The 26,493-nt window shown below is 40.2% G+C and overlaps 7 protein-coding genes and 1 long non-coding RNA gene across 8 annotated transcripts; 4 read left to right on the forward strand and 4 right to left on the reverse strand.

Annotated features, from left to right (window-relative positions):
* Nucleotides 1-25: 25 nt before the first annotated feature.
* Nucleotides 26-3,605, reverse strand: LOC129582884 (calcium/calmodulin-dependent protein kinase kinase-like). Its single transcript, XM_055474511.1, has 6 exons — nucleotides 2,653-3,605; nucleotides 1,916-2,119; nucleotides 1,500-1,669; nucleotides 1,307-1,350; nucleotides 764-1,161; nucleotides 26-532 (listed from the first exon to the last, which is right to left on the reverse strand). Exons 1-6 carry the CDS (start codon nucleotides 3,183-3,185, stop codon nucleotides 379-381), a joined length of 1,503 nt encoding a protein of 500 aa, XP_055330486.1. The 5' UTR covers nucleotides 3,186-3,605; the 3' UTR covers nucleotides 26-378.
* Nucleotides 3,606-5,059: 1,454 nt separating this feature from the next.
* LOC129582538 (uncharacterized) lies at nucleotides 5,060-9,286 on the reverse strand. The gene is made up of 7 exons (XM_055474051.1): nucleotides 8,198-9,286; nucleotides 7,545-7,748; nucleotides 7,158-7,327; nucleotides 6,949-6,992; nucleotides 6,045-6,442; nucleotides 5,608-5,655; nucleotides 5,060-5,537 (listed from the first exon to the last, which is right to left on the reverse strand). The coding sequence occupies exons 1-7, from the start codon at nucleotides 8,785-8,787 to the stop codon at nucleotides 5,432-5,434; spliced, it is 1,560 nt and encodes a 519-aa protein (XP_055330026.1). The 5' UTR covers nucleotides 8,788-9,286; the 3' UTR covers nucleotides 5,060-5,431.
* A 154-nt stretch (nucleotides 9,287-9,440) lies between these two features.
* On the forward strand, nucleotides 9,441-11,714 carry LOC129582540 (aurora kinase C-like). The gene is made up of 3 exons (XM_055474052.1): nucleotides 9,441-9,925; nucleotides 10,388-10,807; nucleotides 11,233-11,714. Exons 1-3 carry the CDS (start codon nucleotides 9,557-9,559, stop codon nucleotides 11,401-11,403), a joined length of 960 nt encoding a protein of 319 aa, XP_055330027.1. The 5' UTR covers nucleotides 9,441-9,556; the 3' UTR covers nucleotides 11,404-11,714.
* Nucleotides 11,715-13,060: 1,346 nt separating this feature from the next.
* Nucleotides 13,061-15,011, forward strand: LOC129582722 (uncharacterized). The gene is made up of 2 exons (XM_055474322.1): nucleotides 13,061-13,582; nucleotides 14,367-15,011. Exons 1-2 carry the CDS (start codon nucleotides 13,200-13,202, stop codon nucleotides 14,689-14,691), a joined length of 708 nt encoding a protein of 235 aa, XP_055330297.1. The 5' UTR covers nucleotides 13,061-13,199; the 3' UTR covers nucleotides 14,692-15,011.
* Nucleotides 15,012-15,595: 584 nt separating this feature from the next.
* Nucleotides 15,596-20,648, forward strand: LOC129582607 (uncharacterized). Its single transcript, XM_055474155.1, has 4 exons — nucleotides 15,596-16,283; nucleotides 18,103-18,223; nucleotides 19,954-20,052; nucleotides 20,188-20,648. Exons 1-4 carry the CDS (start codon nucleotides 16,032-16,034, stop codon nucleotides 20,439-20,441), a joined length of 726 nt encoding a protein of 241 aa, XP_055330130.1. The 5' UTR covers nucleotides 15,596-16,031; the 3' UTR covers nucleotides 20,442-20,648.
* On the reverse strand, nucleotides 19,984-21,969 carry LOC129582611 (uncharacterized). Its single transcript, XR_008689657.1, has 3 exons — nucleotides 21,015-21,969; nucleotides 20,896-20,919; nucleotides 19,984-20,384 (listed from the first exon to the last, which is right to left on the reverse strand). It is a non-coding gene; the product is annotated as an uncharacterized LOC129582611 (long non-coding RNA).
* Nucleotides 21,300-22,479, forward strand: LOC129582609 (uncharacterized). The gene is made up of 3 exons (XM_055474157.1): nucleotides 21,300-21,532; nucleotides 21,733-21,906; nucleotides 22,063-22,479. Exons 1-3 carry the CDS (start codon nucleotides 21,466-21,468, stop codon nucleotides 22,257-22,259), a joined length of 438 nt encoding a protein of 145 aa, XP_055330132.1. The 5' UTR covers nucleotides 21,300-21,465; the 3' UTR covers nucleotides 22,260-22,479.
* Nucleotides 21,971-24,066, reverse strand: LOC129582608 (uncharacterized). The gene is made up of 3 exons (XM_055474156.1): nucleotides 23,769-24,066; nucleotides 22,663-23,685; nucleotides 21,971-22,368 (listed from the first exon to the last, which is right to left on the reverse strand). Exons 1-2 carry the CDS (start codon nucleotides 23,854-23,856, stop codon nucleotides 23,117-23,119), a joined length of 657 nt encoding a protein of 218 aa, XP_055330131.1. The 5' UTR covers nucleotides 23,857-24,066; the 3' UTR covers nucleotides 21,971-22,368; nucleotides 22,663-23,116.
* Nucleotides 24,067-26,493: the final 2,427 nt, after the last annotated feature.

A 26,493-nucleotide genomic window follows, 5' to 3' on the forward strand; every position in this document is an offset into this window, starting at 1 on the left:
TGCAAATTTTGAATCGTTCTTTTATTCATTCAGTAACGTGTCCGTGTATCCAGAATTACTGTACATAATATTTATTAAGCACACCATGATGTCCGGACAAGCGTAAAAATTATAGTATTGTAGAGCGGCAATGCATGACTCAAAAAAGTCAAATTGAACTGACAAGATTATAACGAGACAAGAAATAAAAGCTAAAAGATTGCAAAAGCAAGTTAAACAGGCGTTAATTAAAGGTGCTGTAATTTGTTAATCAATAATTAATGCTGTCACAAACTGTTTATTTATATGGGTCATATTGACCCTTCGAAAGACTGGAATACCCAGAAGCGTAATCCCAACACACCGGAATACGGCCACGGAACTATGTATGGAGTGCGATCATACCGCAACTGGGTGGCACGATTTAGGACTGTAATACTGGCAGGTTTTGCAACGTTCCGGAAGGTAATGGGCGGAATTCTTCCAAAGAAAAACCGTAGAAGACATGATCTCCTTCAGTTTTAGGCGCTCTTTGACGTTCTTCTCCAACATTCTAGACGAATTACAACAACGATCGCTCGATGTCAAGGCTCCAAAAATGTCTTAATAAGCCAACATAATGCGTCGATATTAACCAATTCACCAATATAAACATTCAACATACAGCTATGAATTTTAGCACATGCAAGAGAATTACAGTACCATAAATTTGTACAATGATTACGAGTTGCGAAAGTTCACAACTGCAACGGGCTACAGCATCGAGAGAAAAAACATTTCTCACCCTTTAAGCAGAGCACGGACGTTCAGGGAAATATGGCAGCATGTTTTGGTGGGGATAACAACCGGTTCCTCCTGGATCATCCGGTAGAGTTCGTAAAGGTTATCGTGACTGAAAGGCACATTTCCAAAAAGTAGTGCAAATAAAGTGACACCCAGCGCCCACATCTCCATGGCCACCGCGGAATAACCTTCCGTTATTTCGTCATCCAGACATTCCGGAGCGGTAAACGACGGTGTACCGTAGGGTAGACGAGTGGTGTCATTTCCCTCCTCATGGATGAAACTCAATCCAAAATCGATTAACTTCACTCTCCCGAAGGAATTCAGTAGCATATTCTCCGGTTTGAGATCACGATGGATGATATTCTTTGAATGCAGATATTCCACGCCGTACAGCACCTGGTAGAATAATTTCTCACAATCAGTTTCAGCGAAGTAGAAGTATCAAAACATAAGAAGTGCTGACAGAAATTTAAACGGCCCTTTGAAATCCACCCAAATATGGAATTGGTAATTTCAGTAATCCAATTGGTTTAGAACTTACGTCGCGCATGCACGACATGGCCACTGTCTCCTGCAATGGAGTATCTACAAACGCAGGAAAGTACTTCAGTTATTCCTTGTTTTCTGTAACACGGTTCCGATTCCGGTTACAGTCGAGCGTACGATTCCGCGAACAAGACTGGTTCAGCGGTCTATGTTAGTGAAAGAAAGAACTGCAACTTTAACGTATTTACCAGTCGGAATAGATAATATGCAACCACGATCCATGTATTCGAATACGAAATACATGTTGTCTTCGTCCGGATCGTCCATAATCTCGAAGAGTTTGACAATGTTGGGATGGTTAATTTTCTTTAGTATCGATGTTTCTCTCTCGATGTTTAGAAAAGGATTTTTTGACTGCCTGAAATCATACGGTTACGAAAATATGCCTTAAACTAGTACTGTATTATAGGCACTGCAATAAAGACCGTACACATGAATGAGATAACTTCCTGACAAGGAGTAAGGTAAACCATAAACCTAATCAAATACTCTTACGCCATCGCCAATAGAAAGCATAAGTACATAAAACAGTTGGTACTTACAAATTCAAATGGAATAACGAACGTATCAAAAATTTTTGGAATTTATCGAATGCGACGCTTACTTGAACAGCATGGAATTTTTCTGCGCTCTTCTTTTAGAAATGGACTTTATGGCGTATAACCCATGATCTTTCACACAGGACGCCACACGAAATGTACAAAACGATCCACATCCCAAATCGCTATCCGGCTCAATAAGGAAATCGTTAATCTGAATAGATCCGTCGTCAGCATCGCGGACCACAATATGATCCGTACAAATCACCCTGCAAATATACGTAATTCCACAACTGCACTTCACCTATCAACAGCTAAAAGATGCAAAACTGCGGCAACAGCCTATCGAATTTCTCACAACACAGACAACGAGAAAATATTGTTGCATTCTCGAATTCGCATCAGAATTTTTAAGTACCAATTTCAATATTACTGTGCTAATCGTTAATAGCTCAAAATGATTTGCAGAAATTTCTACTGTCGTCTCCAGTGCGTGAATTTAAGGTCCATAAGCACTGCACATAACTACTGACAAAGATTGTTATATAAGCAAAAATCGTAATCCGTACGCTCAGAGCAAATATATTTGCTGGGTTACTTAATATTTCCGAAACGTAAATTCTTTAAATTCCCTTTCAATTGTTCTTAAATCTTAATGGTATTTTGTACTGTGCCAGTACAACTTCGTTTTACTGACTCGAATAATCAGAAAATTGGCAAACTACGTAATTACCAAAGGCAGCTAAAATGTAACAAAATAAATAAAAAAATAAAAAAAAAACAAATCAAAGAAAAAACTTACTCAGGCTTCCTATCGACAAAAATCTGCACCTCCCATCCACATGTTTCAATGGGCACATCCGCGGTTTCCGTCGGTCCCGTAAAGATCTCCGTATCGGACGGCGCATCCTCGTACGCCTTAAAACGCGGGCAGAGGAATTTCGCCACATGGGCATGAGGCGTGGGTGAGGAACAAGAATCCCGCGCGGACAATTTCAAAGGAGAATGCTGCGTCTCCTCCGCACCATCCCCGACACCTTCAAAATCCTCATCAAAATCCACACCATCCACCTCTGCATCGAAATCCCCTTCCACTTCGTCGCTATCCCAGCGCAGTTCAACAGGCTGGGATGATCCCGATTCTACGGATTCGTAGCCTGATTCCCCGTGATTACGAAAAGGGACGGTGCGACATGCACAGCCTTCACACATGGAAGGAGCAGTGGTGGTGGTGGTGCAGGTTTCATTGCAGTTGCAGCCATCGCTGCAGGCTCGCTTTGGTGGATAATGCACGCGATCGCCGTCCACGTCCTGCACGGGGCTATCGAAGCACATTGTGGAGCGTGTGCCAGTTAGGAAAGAGAATGCTGGTTACATCCGACCTCCGATAATAGTGGGTCCAAGGTGTACAAGTAGTGATGCACTTTGTAGTAGAGAAATTATTATCCGAGAAGGAGGGCAAGCTTGTTGGTAATCTTACTTATATAAGATTACAACTAGGCTGAACCAGCAGCGTGCAGCATCTGCCAGTTTAATCGGTTATCCGCATCGTTATGGGTAAAGAAATCGATGCCAGATCTCAGAACAGGGTCAGATTATTCAGTACTGTAATGTAAGGTTGTCAAAAAATGGTATCTTTCCAGACTTTTCTTATGGTAATATCTTTAAAACAAATAGTTATCCAAAAACAGTATTAAAGTGTTATAGAAACTCGAAAACCTATGAAGGCTAAAATTTTTACGGTTTACCGTAAAAACACAGAAAGTACAAGCCTTGTACGACCTGTGCTAAAATCGAAAGCGGCCCCAAAACCCAGCTACGCCAGGCGGGTAGTATGATGACGTAATCTCACGCCCTACGCAAACGTATCTTTAACAGAGGGGCGGAGCGTGCGACTTACAGGGTCCGAGTGCGTGTCAATTACAGGAAGTGTGAAAGTTACGCTAGGATTACTCTATTAGCTATCTCAGTAGCTCAGTACAGCCAATCCGCCTTGATACATGCTCTAGCCAATCCGCATTGCTAAAGACAGCCATTGGTGGACACACCGATTTACGTATTGTCCCACCCCATGCAGATAACCTGCCGTACGCTGATCACTTGGTTTCTCCTTAATCTGTAGCTTTCAGAAGGAAATAAGAAGGAGCAAATTAAATTATCAGTCAAAATTATCAGTTTCGAAAGAAATAACAATCAAATATGAACAAAATGAACTTTCACGAGAAGATCGCCAAATTTGAAACTACGCATTTGGCATGTCAGATCGTTCAGCTCCAATCGCACTGCATGGGAAAGATAACTTTTGCAGTCAGCTATGGTCTAATTAGCGAAAAAATTAAATTACAACGTAAGTTAAATACTTTTCAAGTCCAGAGCACGAGAAATAATACTAAAAATTATTATTACTTTTAATAGAATCATTTAAACAATTATTCTTCTAATTCTGTTAATATTCGGAATCCCAATTTGCTGGGTTCTGAGAACTGTACTACTAAAGATACAGTACGTAAGTACTTAAATGATCTAAATGGATGGAAAATCTGAATGCGAGCAAAAGTGCATTCGTAGTCGTACCACGGTGGTCGTACCATCAATTTAGGATTTACACAGTTGTTGGTATAAAGTAAAATCATTAAACAAAAAAAAATAAACAGTCACATTCTTTTGTCGGTACCAACCGTTCCTTGGTCCCCGTTAATAACAACAGGAAGTCACTTACAGAGCTACTGTACGCGTGAATTTGCTCCTTTAACAATCTAATACACTAAATACAGTAATAATAAACGACGCTGGTTGTTCTGATACAGCATACGAATTTTCTTGCTGACGTCGGCAAAAATTTTCTCGTACTTTCATTAGGCTCTTCCAGTCTGAGAGACGTAACTGATCTGTGCTACAACATCCTCTCGCTCCGAAGTTTAAACGGCTCTGTAACAAAACGGTATGATCGATCGGTGTTCAGAATTGCTCCTGCTTATCGCCAGTTTTAAAAATTCCACCTGCAAATTGTAACGATATTTTTGGCGATTTCGTGCAGACCAATTAGTATTTGGTTTGGTATTCTTGAATCTAAACTCCAAAGGTTATCTTTGCGAGGTCATGTTATAATGCGGCGATGCCAAAACAAAACGATCGAACTGAAGACGTTTTACCAATCTTTTAAATCAATAATACTATATACTTTACAAGTAAGTCTAATGAATGTCTGAAACAACTCAAAATTTTCTATGCACACGACTAAACAAAAATGTACAATGTGCAACAGTGTAGAACAGTCTACAGACTATCTGCACATACCGCTAATCATAATAATAAAGTCAGCCGTTTCAACTTTGGTCAAAAAAATCATTCAGATCTGAAAAATGCTAAAACGTTTCAAAATCAAGCCAAAGAAATCCACATTACAAAAGAAATCCTAATTACAAGTCATGTCAAACCATACTAATACTTTCACAACCGTTTATAACGCAATTATTATAAACCAATATCTACAAAACAAGCATCCCGGTAAGATGGGATTAAAGTGAAGATCCAATTTAAATAAACCGGTGGAATTTGTCTCGGAGGCAAGAGTGCACATTCTACCGAGATCGAGCAGCCCGATGCTTCAACCGGTAATACTTGCAGGGTTTACAAGGTTCCGGTAAATAGCCACAGGAATGTTTCCAGAGAAAAACCGTCGTAGACCTAAATAATGAAACCATGGATGAGCGATTGATCACCGAGCAGCAGTGCGAAACAAACTGGTTCCTCGTACAAAATGTCCTTAAGTTTTAAGCGTTCGTCCACGTTCTTATCCAGCATTCTAAAACAACAAATGGGAAAGATAAAAATCCAAAGCCGCAACAATTATGGTTGAATTAGGGAAATTAAAAACCGCGTCAGATAAAAAAAGTATGAACCAATGCCAAATGCATTTTCATACGTGCATAGCCTACTTTATAGTAGTCTGTACCATTGTACTTTACACTCAGGATTTGTTTGATCGGGAGCAAATTATCGAGTTAATGATTACCTACTGAGACTATGAAGCCAACTAATGACAAGTACTTAGAAATTAAAATACACTGCTACAAGGATCGTTACGTGCACAATCATCCAGGGAAACACACGTCCACACAACTAACTTCTATTGAAAGTGCAGTGATTTTACAATTAAGGGTCTTTATACAAATTAAACAGCTCCACTCTCACCCTTTAAGCAAAGAGCGGGCATTGAGGGAAACATGACAGCTCGTTGTGCTGGGAATAACAACGCGGTCTTCCTGGATCATCCGGTAGAGTTCGTAAAGGTTGTCGTGGTAGAAAGGCACATGTCCAAATAGTAGAGCGAACAAAGTGACACCCAACGCCCACATCTCCATGATTGGCGCGGAATAGCCTTCCGGTAGTTCCTCATCAAGGCATTCAGGAGCGGTAAAGGCCGGTGTACCGTAGGGTAGACGAGTGGTGTCATTTCCCTCTTCATGGACGAAACTTAATCCAAAATCGATTAACTTCACTCTCCCAAAGGAATTCAGCAGCATGTTCTCCGGTTTGAGATCACGATGAATGATATTCTTGGAATGCAGATATTCTACGCCATACAACGCCTGGAAAAAAATTTCTTCATACGCCGAATGACAAAATATATGAAGAGCACTTGGAATTCTGTTGCGGTATGGTTTAAAAGTGGCATACGAACCAACAATCTTTATTTTTAGATACTAATTCACACAACGTAGGGCCTTCCGAAATATCAAAGGCCACCCGATCTCAAAACAAAGCTCTGACAAACCCCACCTACTATACTTATACATATAATATATAAATTCAGTACTTAACGAACGCAACAGCAACAAAACGAACCCACACTCGCGTGAGCAAAAGAAATCAATAATATCCGTACCAAAACAACGAAGGTTTCCTCGGGAATTTCAGAAATAGCGTGTTTAATTACCGGAACAACTTAAATCACAGGTCTAACTAGGTCAACTTTCAATCAGGTCAATTAAGATTATCGTAAAACATCGATTCTCAATTGTGTTGCCCAAATCAAAATGGGATTTTCTCGTACAGTTTAATTTAATACAGGATGCAAAACCACTGCAACACTTACATCGCGCATGTACGATATGGCCACGGATTCTTTCAAAGGAGAATCTAAAAATACACCAGTGCACGTGTATTAGGCTGCATTTTGGCACGCGCATTAATTTAGATTCACTAAGCCGCTACAATTAGTCCATCGAGCAGTTCCTCTAACAAGCGGAAAAATAATTAACCACGGGAATTTTCCGGTGGTATGAGCACACAGAATACGCTTACCCGACGGTATGGTTAAAATACATCCACGATCAATGTATTCGAATACAAAATACAAATTGTCTTCTTCTGGATCGTCCATAATCTCGAAGAGTTTGACAATGTTGGGGTGTTTGATTTTTTTCAATATCGCTGTTTCCCTCTCGATGTTTAGAAAAGGGTTTTTCGATTGTCTGAAACGAGTAATCAAACATGAAAAAGAAATTCTAACTTAATGTTTTACAATACGACTCGATTCCCGATTAAACTACACTCGAATCAGTAAAAAGCAAAAAGTGTAAACAAGTCGAATAAGATATGCATCAGCGAAATCCAAAGAAGTATGTACTTGGAAAGAAGATTTCGCTGATAATCGATTTTTTATTAATAGAACGAGGGTCAACTGCTTACTTGAATAACATGGAATTTTTCTTCGCTTTCGTTTTGGACACCAACTTTAGGGCATAATGCCCATGATTTGCAATGCAGGATGATAAACGAAACGAACAAAACGATCCACATCCCAGATCGCTATCCGGCTTCATGAAGAAATCGTTAACCAGAACAGATCCGTCGTCGAAATCCCGGACCGTAATGCGATCCGTACACATAACCCTGCAAACCAAGTCGATGATTTTGAAGTTATCCACTTACAGAATACAGACTGACAAAATAATTAGAGAAAATTAAGGAAACTATTTACACCAAAAGATTTTATTTTCAAACTAATTTAATCTAATGTTGTTTTGGCAACATGCACATTTCCAGATCTGCAGCAGCTTGATATATCGTTAATAACATAAAAAGCACGCGATAAACACAGTGGCCCCAAAAAAATTACATTTACTGGTTCATAAATTATGAAAATTTTTAAAATAAAAATTCTTCGCACTATATTCATCTTTTAAACAACCTATAATTAGCTCACGCCCTGCTAATCTGTTTGACTGCTATTAGCCAAAGCTCCAACTGAGTTCCGAGTGATTAATCAGTTAGACTATAACGATAAGTCACAAGTGGCGAAAAGACGATTCAACAGTTTTACGATTTATCGTAAAACTTACTCGGGTATCCTATCGACCAACATCTGCTCCTCCCATCCGCAGGATTCAATGGGCACTTCCTCATCATCCAGCAGTATAACGAATTCCGTATCCGATGGCCCATCTTTATACGCTTTAAGGGAAGGCGAAAGAAATTTCGCCACGGGAGTATGGTGCGGTGTCGGTGTAGATATCGAGCGAGTAGTTAAGCGTGGCGCAGGACGCAATACCTCTATGGCATCCTGAATATCATCCAAATCATAGGAAAATCTCCTACCCAAAACGTCCCCATCGTAATCGGAACCCAGACTGTTCCGATCAAATCCCTCATCATCGAAACTTTCCGATGCGATGGGGAATAATCCCGATCCGTAGGTACATTCACTGTGACGACGATTACGACACGACACTGTCCGATGTGGGAAGGACGGGGCGGCGCAGATGATGCTGCAGGCCGTGCAGGGGCAGGTCTCCCGACAGGGCCGTTTCGATGGAAAACAGGAGCGAGCACCGTCGATATCCTTCAGCGTGCTGTCAAAGCACATGGGAGAGTGGGTGGGCATTGGGAAAGGGCGACTAAATTCTACGAGACATCTTCCAACACGTAACATCCACTTCTATCATAAATCCACAACACAGAGGTATATGTAGTAAATGGCAAGGGCCTAGTGGCCGTAGACTCGTAGTACGATAGGCTTTTTCGGGGAAGATTAGAGAACTGCGCTATGCGACGTCGATAGTGCGGCAGCTGGCTTTGTCATTAGCGCCCATGGAAAAAGTAAGTACAGTAATCGATTTTCAATAGTATCAGCTGTCAAATCACAAAACAGTTGCTCAATAAAATGTCTGCACAGCAATTAATTTCCATATGCCACTGTGTCACAGTTAAAGAAGCGAATCAAACTTGAAAGGAAAGAATTATATTTTGAGAAATTTGAGTTATTAAAAATTTTTAGCATACTGTATTTGCGAAAAACTTTCGGATTGTAAAAGTTCTGAAGTCATACCACCACCACGACGACGTGGGCACTGGGCATGCGCACTGCGCACGTGGGCGCTGGCCATGGGCGCGGCTACGATGGGATAAAACTGGAAATCCATTTGTGCTGGTTATGGAATCCATGCAGGCTGGAACCCGTGTAAATTGGAACCGAGCCAACAGGCGTCCTTAATTACCATCGCGCAATCGTGCATATGGCGGCGCATGTGCACTATTGAATCCAGTCGACGGGTGATTTTAATCACACTGATCACTTGCGCAATGCTGAGTTGCGAATGCTTTCATTGTTTTGATGGACTTTTCTGCTATGCAGAGACTCTCCACTCTCCAGTTTTGCATTGAACAGGCGTGAATTTGCGTGGAAATTTTTGTTGTGATTAATGTCTGTCATCAGACATTTCAAAATGACGAAAGTATTTCATAACGCATCCATAAAGGATTACGAGATTGGTCGTCCGCTGGGTCGTGGCGCTTTTGGACGGGTGTATCTGGCTCGCACCAAGAAGGAGCAGTTTATCGTGGCGCTGAAGGTGCTGTTCAAGAAGAGCCTGCTGGAGAACCATGTGGAGCAGAATTTGCGACGGGAAATTGAGATCAACGCCCGCATCAAACATCCCAATATCCTGCAGATGTACGGCTGCTTTTGGGATAACGTGAGTGTCTATCTGGTTTTGGAATACGCGCCCAATGGGGAACTGTTCAAGCGGCTGATGCGGATGGGCCATTTCAATGAGCCTGATAGTGCCTCGGTAAGTAACTACTCGCGATCGGTCAAGGGCAGTGACTAGGGGATCTTCTCGTTGAAAATGAATTAATTTTACTTAAAAATTTTATAGTGTATCGTATTAACAAATTTGTGCAACTTATTCAACGGAGTTCTGCGATAGAAATATTGAACTAACAGTGAAGATTGTGGGAATTCGACGGTGTAAGTAATAAGTTAAGTAATTGTTCCATCATGATGCAGTCATTTGTATCACTTTATATAAAAAGGAATTTATAAGCGCCTGTAAAGTAAATAAATAACAATTAGTAGAACAGTACAGAGTGGAACGCAGCAGTTTTAAATGGGCTGCCTGCTACCGTAATGAAACAGTTAAAATATCGAAATTATGAAGGAAAGTTTTCGTGGTTCCTTGTTGCAAGCTTGATTTAATTTTACTATTGGTTATTCGCTTTAGATTTGAATAATTTTGATTTTCTTATCGCAGTATGTAGCGGAATTATGTGAAGCTTTGATCTACTGCCACAGCCGCAACATTATCCACCGTGATATCAAACCGGAGAATCTGCTGCTGGGCGGGTATGGTGAGTTGAAGCTGGCGGATTTCGGGTGGTCAGCGCATGCCCCATCCTCCAAACGCCGTACCGTCTGCGGCACCACGGACTATCTGGCGCCGGAGCTGGTCAAGCGCGTGCCGTACGATGCCAGCATTGATATCTGGTGCACCGGGATCCTACTGTACGAATTCATGGTGGGCAGTCCGCCGTTCGAGACCAAACCCCACGGGAAGGTCCGCAGTGAGCAGGAGCTTATAAAGGAGACTCACAATAAAATTCGCACCTGTAAATACCAGATTCCAGAGTATGTCCCGGCTGATCCGGCTCGCCTTATTACCGCGATGTTGAAGGTACAGATTGTGGCGTTCATGGCTGGTTTATTTCGGCACACTTATTTTCTTCAGCACGGTTTAATTAATAGCCTAAAAAATTTCGCTAACTGGTTTGATTTTAGATTTCTACAATGTGATACGGTTATGCGCTTGCAACATTTTGTTTTCGTTTCCGCTCTCCCATTTCGCTTGTATTATTGTGAAATCTTTTCTCGGTCTTCGTTTTTTTGACATTTTTAAATTTTAGATGTTACTTAACGTTTCCCGGTAGCCTTAATTTAGCTTTTCCGTTTCGGATTTGTATTTCCACCACGATTTTACTTTTCTGTAAAGTTTTGGTTGGATGACGTTTTTGAACAATAAGTCCGGTTAATCACAACGAATTCTAATTTAGAAAAACTTTTACATGGGTTTTCTAATTTTAAGGTGTAGTTTGGTTGCAGGAAGAAGGAAAAGATCGTTTGCCACTGGAAACTTTACTTAAGGATGTGTGGATTAAAAAAAATCGTCTGCTGCGTGACAAGGTTGTTTTTGACGACGAGAACAAAGAGGAGAAAAAGGCCGCCAGGGATGCCGCTGAGGACCTTGATAGCACACTGGAGAGTGATGTGTAGTCGGCTGCGCCTGTGAGATGTCTCATAAGATTCTGTATTTTCTGCTTTTTTTGAAGCGGAAACGTTTTCTGGTCTCTGAATTTTTTGTGAATGCGTTTTGTAAATATGTGGTTCACTGGCTGCAATGTGTGCCGAAGGGTTTAAATCTTTTATGTGTTGTATTGGTACGTACGTGTAGTTCGATTGGTTTGGATCGTTTTCATGGAATTGTTTCGGTACTGTATTTCTTTATGTGCTTCAGTAGTGTATTTCTTTATACAACAATTAAGTCACTTACTCCGTTGAGACGGAAATATCCGATCAGTTGTGAATTAAAGTAACCAGATAATTACGTATGGTATTTCGTACCGCAGTCAGCGTTCAGAAAATAGTTACCTAAGTCACTTGCAATTGTAGACTTTATTTACTCATAGACTTTCGCTTTTTAAATTATTCTGTGCACAGTGATTTTGCGAAATTATTAAGGAAATCACTATAGCCACCCCTTTTCACCCCCGTTTTTAAAAACACCCCTTTTTGCACCCCGTTAATTACAGGCACTCGCTTTTACAATTAGTTAAAATTAATAACAACGGTTTGTACAGACAGAAAACCCGGTTTTTATAACCCGGTTTGTACAGGCAGAAAACCCGGTTTGCGGTTTTTATAGACACCAATTTTCCTGCCCATTTTTCGGAATCGAAAGTTTTTATGAATTTCATATTTCACCGATGCCAGCAAACTTCAAACTTCTGCTACTTATGACCTTTCCAATAGGCAAAAGACAATTTTAAACAAAAAAGTTTGGATCTCTGGATCTCTTAGATTGCATATTTAATTAACTGTCAGAAGGGTGCCTATAAAATACAGGGTGTTCTTAAAATAAAATTAATTAAAAAAGGGTGCCTACAATTAACGGGGTGTGGAAAAGGGGTGGCTATAAGAAACCGCGGTGTGGTGTTTGGGGTGGCTATAGTGTCATCCAGTTTTTAAATACAGTTAGTACATGTACGTAGAAAATTTCTCAGTTTAGTATGGGCAACGCCAAGAGTCTGTAAATTTCTTTACGATTAAGCAAATGCTTTTTCTGCACCAGGGGAATGTGTACGGTGTACCACAAATGCAACATCAAATATACGAAACCCTATTTTAATATTCGCAAAAAAATGGCAATGCCAAAAATGCAAAAATGCCATTGCAATTTCTGCGAATACGAGTTAACTCATTAGCAAAACCTCGATTTGCTCTTATAATAATAATTCAAAAATTAATCTTCCATGAATGGAAGTCTACCACAAAAGTGTTTGCTAGGAAATTGTTGTACCGCATGGTCTAGTGCAGAGATGAAAATGTATTTCGTAATGAGTTTTAGAGTAGCACGCCAGCAATAATTATGCACATACAATGCCATACATTTTAATAGCGTTAAAATTTCCATCAACAGGAATTTCTGACAATACACATTTTATACGCTAATGATTTTACAAGTATGCTCCAAATATTCTACATTAACCACACTATGTCCGGAACTGGTTTCAGCGCCAATTAACCAACGTAACGCCCGCACTGCGTACAATATAAGTAAATGCGCCCAGATTTGCCGGGAAACGGTCTATAATAAATTATGCACATATATTACCGTACAAGAAATTCCGGATCTGAAATAAAAGCATCGTGCTTTCTATTTATACCCGTTAGTACCGAAAAAAATTGTTCAAGAATAGCGTAAAATTGTTGTGATTACCGACGCACATAACACCGTTTAATTTTGATCTGTATCAGCGTTTGTACAATCAATCCGGCGTCATTATTACAATATGGAAAAGGTTTTTATAGTGTTTTCCCTGCTGATCGGTGTGTGCTGGTCGCAGTCGGACAGCAACAGCACGAACGGTAAATATGTTTTTGATATGTATTTAAATACTCCGCCTCTGGATCCGGATGGTGTTGTTGACATTCTGATTGCTGCCAAACCGGGCGAGACATTTCCGCTACTGCACAGTGTACCCAATACCGGATTCAGTTGTGGTCAATTCAAGTATCCGGGATATTATGCCGATACATCACCGGGATCACGGTGTCAGGCTTTTTACCGGTGTGAAATCAATGGCAACCAGACTGGATTCCTATGCCCGAATTCCACACTGTTCAATCAGCTGACCTTAACGTGCGATTATTATTTTAATGTGGATTGCAACGGGTAATTGTGACAAACTTGTGCCGACTTCCGGAATGAGATTAGTATTACTTAACATGCACAACGCGTAAAGCAGTCAAATTCTTGACGACTGAAAAATAACATCACCATCGGCGTAAATCTGTTTTATATGCAGATGCTATGTGCGTACCTAATTTGTACATGAAATTTGTTGGTGGCTCTTTTTTTAATTTTTAGTTAAAAACTTTACATTGGATTTTGTAGTCTGTGGTATTCACTCATTTACTCAATCTAAATATCATGAGTACTGTCTGCAAAAATCCATAATTAACTCGTCTTAAAACATAAGTTTTCATTTAGAATTTGGTGCACGGATACAGCTATACGTATTCGAGCAGTACGAGTGCAATTAAATCGGCTATATTTCTAGAGATATTAATTCGAAAAATTTAGAAACAATATTCTACTTCACGCTGTGCTGGCTTGACTATTTGGGAATTGGAATCTACAGTGCTGATTTGCTAGTGATATTCTGTTAGCAGTTGGTTTAATCGGTATTCCGAGTGACTTCTAAAACGTGATATATGTAAAGCATTGAAGGTAAACTGGTTTGGACATAATAATGTACAAGCAGCATGCATACAATTTTACGGTACTGCACCTTAATTTATGCAATTGTCACACGTTTTGTACTCTGTAAAAGTACTTGCACATACAGCTTTGAACCGCAATTGTGCGTTTACCGTTTACCGCAAGCATTCGCTAAAAGTAAGTACTATAGTCATGTATTAATGAAGAAGCTTATTACGAATTTTTTCTTTTGCAGATCAAGCCGCTTCTATGAATTTGGCAATTCCCGTCTGTATCACGGCGAGCAGCCGCTATTTGACACTCCACCTAAAGGTTACATTTCCGCGCTAAGTGGCCTGCCCCAGTCCAGCGGGGACACGGGTGGCCCCGCCGGGAGCAGTGCACCCGGTAATAACGATGCTAATGATCTACAGCCCGCATCCGCCAGCAGTAGCCGGGATGCACGATTGCTCAATACCGGCAACACGGCTGTTAGCCAAAATACAGCCCCAGCGCAGAGCGGAAGTAATACACAACCTGGAAAACCCAGTGCCAACGCCGCAGCGAAATCGGCTAGATAAAACTTTATACACATAAAATTTTTCTGTGTCGTAATAGTATACTGTACCGGTAAAAATTGTCTCCGGTAATGTATGCAGTTGGTTACGCAATATTACCCGGCTGGTGATTGTCCTCTTGTGCATGCGCCGAGCGAATGGGTTTTTGTACTCTCCTTTTACCTGCTCTTCCCTAAAGAATTGGTTAGACCATTGAAAGTGTTCCTTCGATAAGTATAGTCTCGAGTGTTTGCTTGGTATGGTGGAAATTTATACTCGTTACACACTGTTAACTGAATGCGACAAATTGTTCACCATACGTTTTTCTCCCACTTTACGCTCCCTAAATCAAACAACACCGTATATTGATTTGACCGGTAATGATCGTGCAATCCGGTAGAATTTAAGATGGTAAACACGCCAGCGTTTTGGTACTATAAATAAAACCCTAACGCCGGCTACAAAATTTAGAAAAAAAATCGAAGCGGATGCATATATGTACGCCTTGGAATAAATCTTTCAACTAAACTTCCGGGGCAATTTTCCTAGCCAAATTAATTGTGTGCGCGATAGTTCATTTGCAAGCATCATAGAAAACATCATCCGTTCTACAAGGACATTGTATCGTACATTTATATAAATTGCAAAAATCGATTTTTTATTTTAATTCAATAAATCGACAATTCCGCGATTCATCGCTGGCTGCTTAGTGCGACACATATAGGCGCGCACTTTTTTCGGGACGCGCACATTTGGCATACATAGTAGAAGGAGACACATATGCATGTCGCAGTCATTGGTACTGATTAAGCCGACGCTCCCGCGTCCAGCGCAACCGATGGCAGGCACATCAATCAGAATATTCTCCATTCTTCATACTTATACACATGGCAATCTTGTTCTGTCCATATATACAGTTTAAAGCGTACCCTGTCGTGAATAAGGGGTAAATTAACGGATAGTGATGCCCCTGGATGCCGGTTCGATTCGGGAGAAAGTTGGCTCCTGTATCGTGTATATGCGAGCGCGCGCTCGCGCCGGTTTACATACATATTCTGTATATATAGAGACGTGCATACTTCCGGTCTTAATCAAATAATCCCGACGGAACCGATCATTGGCCATTCGCTAAGCGTTGTCAGATATATATGTTCATTTGTCTACATATAAGACTGTATTTCTTTACCAGCGTAATGCACATCCATTTTGTCTTTGTTATGCGGTCATGCGTGCTGCCGGAAACTTTGAGATGCCGGGAGTAAAGATGCCGGTAGAGGAATGCTGTAACAATACAGCTGATGTAACCAGGAACAGTTGATTACATTTTTGAACAATCACTGTCGCAATTGCACTCCTCCCGCACCATGCTGCATATTTATACGCATACCTATTCGGTACAGCTAACGGCTAATTTCCTGTGCCTGAGCGTATTTACGGTGTACGCTATTGATTTTGAGTATTATGACAACGATAAAGCGGAAACGATTAATCCCTACAAGTTTGGATTTACTCATCTCTTTGCGCCACTTAAAGTTGATAAACCCTTCTGTCCGTTCTTTGATAATCGCAGTCCACAACGACAACCGGGATTACGCAATTGTACTTGGTATAGAGAGGTAAAAAACCACAATTTTGCTTAAATAATTCACCTTAAATCATTTTTTCATAGCTGGAGCTATCTTTATAACATAACATTAATTATATAGATATGGCTGGTTTGTTCTGCCTTATCGCTACGTACACCATGCATCTCTTTAGCTGTAAAAATTCGTTATTTTTAGTACACCTATTTCTATCCGTCAATTGATCATAGTAGTTTCTTTCTTAACCTTAATCAACTTTGTATTTTATCTCAAATAATATACTGGAATCTGCAAATGTAAAGGTAATACTTAGTTTATGCTCACTGATAGTACACAAAAGCCAAAAGAAACAGTTAAGTAGGTTGCTAGAATGAATGCCCATTTACAAAAAAATAATTTTTTTTCGTTTTGGAGCTTAATACCATACCGGTATAATTACTGATCGTTCGGTCTTCCAAAACTATGCGCCAGCACTAAAGCAACAGAAATTTTAAACCTAATCATTTTGCAAACATAAGCGCGGAATGAAAAATTGTAAAGCAATAAATGTAATGTAATGTGTGCCATTGACAAGTCAGACTTACGCCATGATCTTAAATCTTAACTAACAACTTCAAACAAGCTGTCGTATGCGTTACAGGGTATTCGTAGGTAGCGGGGAACTGAATAAATTAACAGAGGTAAAAAAACACCGACGCTGGCATATTTATTGGATGCTTCTGCTACTGCTTTTTTACTGCGTTACAGTAACGGTATCTGTAAAAAAGCCTTTCGTGTGCAGTTCGAGACTTGCAAATTGCGATCCATTAATCATCATAATTTATTGCGATGTCTTTTGAAATTAGTCTACATAAAGTAGATCCAATTAATTTAATCTGTTCTATAATATTAGTAGTAGTATTACTATCTAAAAATTGGCTTATTGGAAGCTAGATTTAATAAAACAATGCATTTGTGCTTGTTAAACATGTAATCAGTTCAAAATAAAATAATTCTGCGATATGACACCGTGGTGCATTTGTAATACCGAGTGAAATTTAAGAAAGAAAGGATATTTGATAATAAGAAAAGTTAAGATCCCTCATATCCCGTGCTCTGCATGCATTGTGTGTACTTGTATTTTGGCAATATTAATTGCCTGTACATTATTATTATTTGACTAAAATTAATAATGTAGTATTGCGCGTACATATCCTACATTTCGCAACGAAAAGTTTCACTACAAGTATTCTATGTATCTGGTTGTAGCATTCGCAACACAGTCGGATATAAAAATCTTCTAATTGCTCCGTGTATCGATCGAATCCGGAATCACGAAACCCTTTTATTGCTTAGGGCCTTTAGTACATTAAGATGTTTTTTCTGGTAATGTAATCTGGACCTAACTCCTAATACAACCGCAGCCGTTGCAGTGTACGATACTTTGTGTACTTAAGCTTGGAATTACATTAGGTGTTAATCGGCTTACAAGCGTTTATTACAAAAAACATTGCTGTTCTCTCCGTTGACATATGTTTGGTAGGCTTGTTCATAGTTAGATCGCTAACCTAATATTCTTAAAAAATAAAAAAAAGATGGATGTACATCTAATAAAAATAACACATTTTTTGTGCATATCGAGGTTCACACAAAGTACTTACGCGTAGGCGGGAAAATTTTGTACATGTGTCTATCTACAATAAATACTCGTATTATCTTTTGGTGCTTTTAAGTACCATAGGCGGTATAGGTTGCGGATTTGTTAGAAACAAGACAACAGAATGTATTTCTTGTAGTTGGCGGTCGCGGGGCGTTCTGCAGTTGTTGACGTAAAAATTAGCCTAAATAAGTATATTGATGTATGTTTTTGCAGAATGCTTGCTGCCGGCAAGGAGAGCTGGAGTCCATCTTTAAGAAAGTTAAACCCTTGCAAGGAGCATCGGACAACTGTATACGGCAGCTCAATTACATGATTTGTTGGGTCTGCGATCCAAGTAAGGGTTAAACTGGGATAATTAACCCAATTATTACGTTACAACTCCATATGCGCAGGGCTTCTGTACCGCTCTTCTTGGTCTGAAAATACAGCACAACATGTATAATAACGCTCAAGTTGCAGCGTAATTACATGTGCACAACAGCTGATTTGAAAACAGGATTGCACACGTTCAGTTATCTCTGCAACAGTTTTTTAAAAATTAATATGTCTTTTGTAAAGAAATTTTTAAAATGCATTATTTAAAAAGAAACTGATTTAGTTACTCAAACTATAAAGAGATTTAAACAAAATTCAGGTATTACAGATACTTCTTTGAAGAAAAAAGCTCTATTTTTCCGGAAAAAGCTGCATACAACTTGATATATAGTTTCCAACAAACTTTGTCATGCACACACAACTCTTGTTCGACCGGTTCAGTGCTCAAGCCAAGTAATATTGATCAAAGTTTATTAATTACCTTTAAAATGTTCGATATTTAGAGCACCTCGATTTTCTAGAAGTACACGTAGACGGTAGAACCTTTTTGAAATGGAAGTGAGCGACAGAGATCCGGTGAAACACATGTAACCGGCATTGTTCAATATCGATCACAGTTTGATTTTCTGATATATACGGTATTATGTGTTTACCATTGTGCAGTCAGGGAATTAGCCCATTTCCATTTTTACATTTCCATCCAGAAATTGCATGCATGACCGGTATATTACTACAGAACTATACTGCCATTCTGCAATACCTGGGCATACAGAAAGTTGAATTGTCAATATGCGCCGGTCGTGCAGCAGCGCCTTAGTAATACGAAATACGAATATAATCGTAAACGTCAGAATATATACTGGCTGATGTCATACATTCAGCATTATTGTCGGCTGTTTACGATCTCCCCGTTTTTGTTGTATTCGTGGCATGTTTAAGGGCGCGGACCGGGTATACACTATACACAAAAAGTTGGTGCTGCACTTATTGCGTGTAACGATGTGAAAACGGTGTAGATTGATTCTCGCAAAATTACAGTTATTAGTAATTGATGTTGCATATTATCGATTCCCCAGTGTGCATGCAAAATTTAAACAGGTCACTTTCAATGAACCATTAAAGGGCAATAAAACGCTCAATTTGACCCGATCACCGGTTGATCATGGCAGCGGCGCATTTTCACGATTTGTGTATGTATTATAGATGTATTATAGGCGCTGAGTGCATGAGATATCTCCAGAATGTGTTCTTCTACACAGACAGTGCCAGAAAATTTTAAATAGTACAGTCTGTAAATAGTTTTAAATTGATGGCAAAATATGAGACAGAATATACGTAAGTACGTAATAGATTATCCGCCCATTAGCTAAGAAAAATTTTTAGAGCTGCATTTCTAATTGGCTTGGGATATGTTGGCTAACGTTTAGGCAGAGTGCAGACCGAGCAGATCAGATTTATAATGGCGAATCTTTATAATTATAATCTAGACACAGAATTAATTTATAATCTAGACACAGCGCGAATTTATAGTTCCAAACGAATTTATACTAGTGCGAAAGCCGCCAAGAAGCCCGAACTGTTTGCTTTCCTAATTGTAAAAATTACAAATGCAATACTGCATCAGATATTTTAATTTACTCCTGCTAATATACGGTTATTACGCATATTAATAATACGGAGATAATGTGAAATTGTGAATAATAAAATAAATCTAGAATCTTACAGTACTAACACTTCTGCTTTTTTCAGCACAACACATTTTTTATTTCAATGGATGGCATCAGCTCATCATGTGTGGTTCATTTTGTAACACTGTGCTGGACGCCTGCAAAGACGCCAGATTAAAAGGTAAAAAAATGCGTATTTACTATTATCTGGTTGCACTCAGATAGAAAAGTCACACGGCTACCCATAAGCCGAATTCGATACCTGCGTTTTAGATGTCTGTAATACAACGTTTACATATATTGCAAAACATTTTAGGTGATTTAGTGGGAATGCTGTATCCCACCGGAGCAGAATTCTGTCGGAGTCGGCGATTTCTTGTGGCGACCGATAACCGGAACTGCTTCACGTACACCGGAGGCGGTGGCTATCCCATCGGTGACACACGTGGCAGTGGACATGCCGGATCGTCAAGTTCTTCCTTACGAATGCCGTGCCTTACTGTTTCTTTAGGCCTTGGATTAATAATACCTTGGTTATTATACTACTTGCATTTCAACATGCAGATATGATATTGTTTGTATACTTAAAAATACCAGGAATAGATCAGTGACCAAGTGTGCTTTTTATTATTTTCAATTTTTGAATAAGCTGATCGGTATTGCGTACTTCCGTATCATGCAATAATGTACAATAAATAATTCTGCCTTTAATTTAAATGGGTATTTGAAATTGCGTAAGTAAGAGGTTCGGCTTATTCTGACTGTGTTAATATTTAAACCGCAAAAACATAAATGGTAATTGTACATTATTTGTTCACAGAAAGGCGTGATCTAAATGATGTTATTTTACAACGATTAAGTATTTTGCAACCACTTCTACTGGTGCATAATTTCCACAATTCAAGTCTATAAATTTAAGCAACACTATAATGTGGAAAAATTTCAATATTTCTAGCCGGCCGGTACGAAAAATCCAAGTGATAGGATAATACTGCAGTATTTAACTATCGAGTATTAGTCATACCTGCATTCGCCCATAATCACTAATCTGAAATCAGAACAAATATTAAGTACTGTAAATGTGCGAGAAAATGGATGTACACCAATCGTGTTAAGTGTTAACACCGGCTGTAAACGGATTACCGGTTGATTTTGATCCACTGATGCATGATGCCGTTATACATTTGAGTAACATGTCGTAAAAATAAATTATTGACATGCCTCGTGTATTCTGATGGTTAGGTGACTAAAGTCAATAGGCCGGGATCGGAAGAATGTTCCCCAACGCTGTGAGTTAGAAAATCCCTTATCATAAATCTATACACAATTATGCATTCTGTGTAAGTTGACTCAGCCTTGACACATTGCGCTTAGCCCGTCAACGTAAACGCGCCGCTGATACGAGTATAAATACAAAAAGGTGTGTGCCACAAAAATATTTAGTGCATTTCAAAATTTTTATCGAGCAGCATCGTAAGCGTAAGCTACAGAAACTCTTGTTAAACGTTGTGAGTATTTTTTAAGTGATCATATCCTCCACAAGTTGTCCGAGAATTTTATTTCGTCTGGCACAAGTTAACAAACGGATATCGAAATGCAGCAAAAGAACCTATTATGTTTTGCTGGTTCCGTTGTGGTGTTCATGGCTATTTCCTTTCACTGTAAGTCAAAGATTTTCCGCGCATTTCTGTACCTCGAAGTTATACTTATAGCGTAAAGGTCACAATTGCGGATGATTACTGCTTCGATTACAATCATTATGATAGTATATTATGAAAATTGTCCTTATAATTTTAATTCAACAATACAATACAATTATTGTAAGTTTCTGCATACAGATTATTACTGTGTTCTTTTCTAGATGCAAACGGTCTTTCGTGCTGGCAGTGCGAGGCAACCGTTAATGATATTGATAAACGCTGCCTAGATCCCGTTAACACGACAAAAATGAGGACTGTGGACTGTGGTGATGGCCCAAATGCCCGGTGCATGAAAGAAGTGACCACCTCCAATCACGCAGATACTTCCAGTCAGCGTAAGTCTAGCGAATCAGCGATATGTCATTTATAACGTACGTTTACAAATAATTAGGTCTGAATCTTCAGCTGTACTCTGCACTCAGTGTTGATTTATTAAGCAGACAGATATTATATACTGTACTTAAACTTACGGACTAAATTTACTTCTACAGATGCCAAAGTTAAACGCGATTGCTACCAGATACCCGCCAGCACGTCTCGCATAGGAGCGGCCCTGTCGGCTGACATGTTCCTGTGCAATACAAATTTTTGCAATTCCGGATTTAACCTACCTTCCAGCCCAGTTGTCTTGGCTTTGAGCTTTTGCATTTCGGCAGTTACAATAGCAAGCGCAAAAAATGTATTTTAGTGATCTAATAAACAGTCGCCACACCTTAATCAGCATTTCTGCTTGTTTATCAGTCCCACTTCTTTGATGTTATTTGGGTTCTGACATACCTCACTAGCTCCTGATTTTCCTAAGAATGCCAAAATGAATTTGATTGTTTCTGTGCTCATTTTGTTATCAATTCGATTGTTGTAGTATTTATTGCGCACCATGGTTCAACAATATAACAGAAAAAATCTAGAAGTACCTTATAACTCGTAACGTATCTGTACACGGATTTACTACTGCTTTGTACTTTGGAATCGTTTTTCGCTACAAGCAACTATTGAACAAATGTCCATATATATCTGGCATGACAAAAAATAAGCTTGTTTATTACATACTTGCAGTAAGTGTATTTGGAAATTCAGTTCAGCAATCCAACCTGTTGCAAGTCGTATTAACGGAATAGATTGTAAGTGGTCCTGAATCGCTGTCCAATCCGATGCTCTTTAAGTATTCACCGGTAGTTGGCACTGCGCAGTCAATATACGCATTTGGTCGTATCGTAAAATATCCTCGCGAGACAAAAAGAGGAAGGTACGATCCAATCACCGCTACCTATCCTCTTGGCCTTTCACGCATAAGATCCGGTTTGCGCCTGTACAGGTTCCTGAGCCAGGTGTACGAACAAGCACAGTGGCGTTCCCGCACTTGTGCGACGATGACCGACAGATTCGGCTGTTGCCGGTACAACCGATACTTTGATAGCCCTTTCTCCTCGTCTTCCGAATTCCGAATTAGAAACCCCAAATGGTATTCTAGGACCAGCGTTTGTAACAGCGCCAGATCAGTGAAAGTGTACGGTTCAATAAAGGCTATCGTACAGCCATTAAAGGCTATCGTACGATAATCATTCGTATCTGTGGCATTCGAGAAAAATCTTCTTTGCTGATGTTCAGACTGATACTGTCTTCAATGGTCAATCGTATTAAACTGCTGAACACGCCCACACCGCCAAGGTACTGTGTGACCAACGGTTGACCACGGCGGATGGTCAAATCAATCAGCCGATCGCGGATTGGCTGGAAGACGGCGGAGTTGATGATTGGCTGGTAATCGTTGTCGTACGATACATGCAGAACCAGCGCGCGTAGCGGGAAGATGTTGTGAAGGTGTTGGAAAAGATTAGCGAATTCCGTTTGGCTTTCATTTTGTTTGGAGCAGTACACGCGGACGTATTTGTTGGGATGAGCGGTGGACGTCAAATCCCAATAACGGTCCCCGCCGCACAATTTTGTGCGGATTATTTCATTTACTTGGGACCATTCAGCATTACTAACTGGATCGCTGCGAAAAGAACGAGCGAATGTAATATTTCGGCTTTCGGTTACAGCAATTGTCATGTTCAGTATATTGCCGCATTCTGGTTCCAGTTTATCGGGAAATACAGAAGAGCTTGCCGCAACTGAAAATTACAAATCCAGTAAAAACAATAGTTGCCAAAATTTAAATCACTGGGATGACTACCTGCTTAATGATTATTAGTACCTGTTAAGCATATCAGCATAAGATGGATACAGAGCAGAAGCCCCATTGCAAAATCTGCAAGTATGGTGTTAATCTGCCAACGCGCCATCTTCCAGTTATCCCGTGGGTTTTACAGAGGAAATGTTCAAACGACTCAATTCCATAAAATTCGTTTGTTGCTGGTGGATTTTTAAAGTCATATACATGTAATGCGAAGCATAATACTGCGGCCCTTTGGGAAATTAACTGTGAGCAGTGTTTTACGATAGCTGTGGGCTAATTCGCAATTTACTGGCGCAGTATTGTACTTCGTATTGTACGTGCAATGCTTACTCGTCTTAGTATGTGGAATACATTGGCTACCTGTGTTTTGGTTGTGTTATTTTGTTCCTGCAACAAACTGCTAGCCTCCCAGCTTTTTTCGTCAGGTCACTGTTATAATTTCGCACAACTGCTTCCAGCAGATATTTTACCAGTGGCAATTTGTCTGTGTTAAACATAAACTGTACAGTGCACGCAGTTTGCTGTGTCTGTGTTCAGGACAGCGTGAGAACTCAAACCAACCGCATTTATCTCCTTCAATTTGTAGGATAAGTGCTGAAGCCCGCTGTAGCTACCGCAATAACAAGCGTAAGAAGTGTGTATGAGCATCAAGACGTGATAACGATAATATACGAGCCGGTGTAATTACTTAATTAGCAGCTTTCGAAAGGAAAAAGCAACTTTTTTTCAACCGTTTAGTAGATCTTTAATGTGTCGCTTATAAAAAACAAACGGATAGGTTTACTGTGCAGTGTACGCATTTCTCTAATACTGCTGTGGACCTTTACATATGCGCTAAATGAAAATGTTCTGTCTGGTTTATGCGAACTGCAAGACGCGTACGGTGCCTACTCGCTGCCTAATACGATATACGCCGGACATAATTCAAGAAATCACTTTTTACTGTTCGTAGTACTATGTACTCGTATCTTAAAGAGCAACAGTTGTTTCTTAAAAACTTTCCCAATCACTGATACTTTCCCAGGTGACCATTCCCGAATTAGATCCGGCTTGCGTTTATACACGTTCCTAAGGCAAGTGTAATATCACCCGCAATGTCACTCACGAATCGCTCTGGTGATAGTTGCCAAATGCCAACTTAAGGTTTTCTCGGAGCCCATCCGCATGGTCGATCCTCACTCGCAGCACGACGTCATCTAGATGGTGCTACACGACAGCGCGAGATGGGTAAATCACCGTAAATGTATGCGGTACAATGTAGGTAATGGTACCTCCCTGAATATGCTGGTAAGAATTTGCGGCGTGTCGAAGAAATCTTGTCAGGATATGACCAAATTAACACTGAGCTCAAAGGTCAACCCCACTAAATGCCAAACGTGCTGCGTGATGCGCGGTTGACCATATACAGCGAATGGTCAGATCAATTATTTGGTCACGGATGGGCTGGAAAACGTGGGAATTAATGACTGATTGGTAAGCGTCATGGTACACCAAGTGCAAAACCAGCGCGTACCGGGGAAAATTCCGATGGAAGTGGTTGAAGATGTGGACGAAATCCGCCTTAGTCTCTTTGTGCTTTGTACCACAGGTGATGCGGACGAATGTATGAGATGGTTCGGCTTCGGCATATCTCCGGCCCCATTTGCGATCCGTACTTCTACTGCAAAACGTGAATGGAACATTTTGCGACCACTCCACATCGCTAACCCAATCGGCAATCGGTACGAAAACTCTGTAGAAATGCGCTTATACTGGAAGCTAATGGGAGTGTACGATTGCATTCGGCCTCCAAATTAAGGTACTGGAATGCAAAACGGAATAATTAAGAGTGACGTTGCAGCAGCAGGAATAGTAACAATAATATTGTAATGTGCCGTTTACGCCGGCTAATTTGCCGAAAATTCGGATGTTAAACAGATAAAGTGGCCTAAAAAACTCAAAATGACTCAAAAACTCAAGACTCAAAAACTCAAAAGACGCAAAAACTGGCGTGATAAACCGTCCGATGAATCTGCAGCTACATATTCGCTCATCCATGCACGCATTTCTTTTGCTTTGGTAGCGCCACAGCGGACCATTTGCACGCTACGAAATGTACAGTACGTTTAACTCTGGAGTCCAGAGTGTCGGAGTCCTTTAATGTCCGTATATATTTCTCTGAAATGTTATGAGTCATGTAGGTAGTATGCCGGTAAGTGCTTAATTCCGAAACAGTTTTACCCTTCTCCGGCAAACATTTAAGGAATGTGCAGATGTAACAGAAGTCTGCGGAACGTCATTTAAATTTGTAGCAAGTTACGGTTGAGGAATATCGACGGTTCAGGAATTATCGACAAAATTTCTGAAAGTCAACCATATTCAACAACGCTTCCGCTGCAACGCAACGATTCAACGCTTTCACGTAGCATTGTGTGAAACTAGTGTTCACAAAAAAGGAATTTTCAGTAAAACATTAATTCAGCATACGGCAGTATCGCAAGCTGCGTTTACGGAACAGTATTCGATAGTATCGAATTTTTGAACCGAACTGGGCGTGAGCTCTCATGGCCCACTAACGGTCTGGGTACAGCACAATCGACGAACGCATTCGACCTTGTGTTCAGCTTCGTCCCAATGAGACGCGTCAGATACGACGCAATCACTGTCACATCTCCAGGCGACAGGCGACCGGTCTTCCATAAGATACGGTTTGCGTCTGTACAGAATCCTGAGCCATGAGCACGAACATCCGCAATGCCGTTCC

This window comes from Paramacrobiotus metropolitanus, unplaced genomic scaffold (assembly GCF_019649055.1).
Source record: "Paramacrobiotus metropolitanus isolate TYO unplaced genomic scaffold, Prichtersi_v1.0 Parri_scaffold0000008, whole genome shotgun sequence".
Lineage (NCBI taxonomy): Eukaryota > Metazoa > Tardigrada > Eutardigrada > Parachela > Macrobiotidae > Paramacrobiotus > Paramacrobiotus metropolitanus.

Coding starts and splice junctions, on each gene's coding strand:
- LOC129582609 (XM_055474157.1), top strand. CDS start 21,466: ATGCAGCAAAAGAACCTATTATGTTTTGCTGGTTCCGTTGTGGTGTTC. Junction 21,533..21,732: donor CATGGCTATTTCCTTTCACT/GTAAGTCAAAGA, acceptor GTTCTTTTCTAG/ATGCAAACGGTCTTTCGTGC. Junction 21,907..22,062: donor CGCAGATACTTCCAGTCAGC/GTAAGTCTAGCG, acceptor TTACTTCTACAG/ATGCCAAAGTTAAACGCGAT.
- LOC129582607 (XM_055474155.1), top strand. CDS start 16,032: ATGCTGCATATTTATACGCATACCTATTCGGTACAGCTAACGGCTAAT. Junction 16,284..18,102: donor ATTGTACTTGGTATAGAGAG/GTAAAAAACCAC, acceptor ATGTTTTTGCAG/AATGCTTGCTGCCGGCAAGG. Junction 20,053..20,187: donor CAAAGACGCCAGATTAAAAG/GTAAAAAAATGC, acceptor AAAACATTTTAG/GTGATTTAGTGGGAATGCTG.
- LOC129582538 (XM_055474051.1), bottom strand. CDS start 8,787: ATGTTACGTGTTGGAAGATGTCTCGTAGAATTTAGTCGCCCTTTCCCA. Junction 6,443..6,948: donor CCATATCGTACATGCGCGAT/GTAAGTGTTGCA, acceptor ATTTTTTTCCAG/GCGTTGTATGGCGTAGAATA. Junction 5,538..5,607: donor TTAAAACTTAAGGACATTTT/GTACGAGGAACC, acceptor TTCATTATTTAG/GTCTACGACGGTTTTTCTCT.
- LOC129582722 (XM_055474322.1), top strand. CDS start 13,200: ATGGAAAAGGTTTTTATAGTGTTTTCCCTGCTGATCGGTGTGTGCTGG. Junction 13,583..14,366: donor TTTAATGTGGATTGCAACGG/GTAATTGTGACA, acceptor TTTCTTTTGCAG/ATCAAGCCGCTTCTATGAAT.
- LOC129582884 (XM_055474511.1), bottom strand. CDS start 3,185: ATGTGCTTCGATAGCCCCGTGCAGGACGTGGACGGCGATCGCGTGCAT. Junction 2,120..2,652: donor TTTGTCGATAGGAAGCCTGA/GTAAGTTTTTTC, acceptor GTATATTTGCAG/GGTGATTTGTACGGATCATA. Junction 1,162..1,306: donor CCATGTCGTGCATGCGCGAC/GTAAGTTCTAAA, acceptor TTATTCTACCAG/GTGCTGTACGGCGTGGAATA.
- LOC129582608 (XM_055474156.1), bottom strand. CDS start 23,856: ATGGCGCGTTGGCAGATTAACACCATACTTGCAGATTTTGCAATGGGG. Junction 23,686..23,768: donor TATGCTGATATGCTTAACAG/GTACTAATAATC, acceptor TGTAATTTTCAG/TTGCGGCAAGCTCTTCTGTA.
- LOC129582540 (XM_055474052.1), top strand. CDS start 9,557: ATGTCTGTCATCAGACATTTCAAAATGACGAAAGTATTTCATAACGCA. Junction 9,926..10,387: donor ATGAGCCTGATAGTGCCTCG/GTAAGTAACTAC, acceptor TTCTTATCGCAG/TATGTAGCGGAATTATGTGA. Junction 10,808..11,232: donor TTATTACCGCGATGTTGAAG/GTACAGATTGTG, acceptor GTTTGGTTGCAG/GAAGAAGGAAAAGATCGTTT.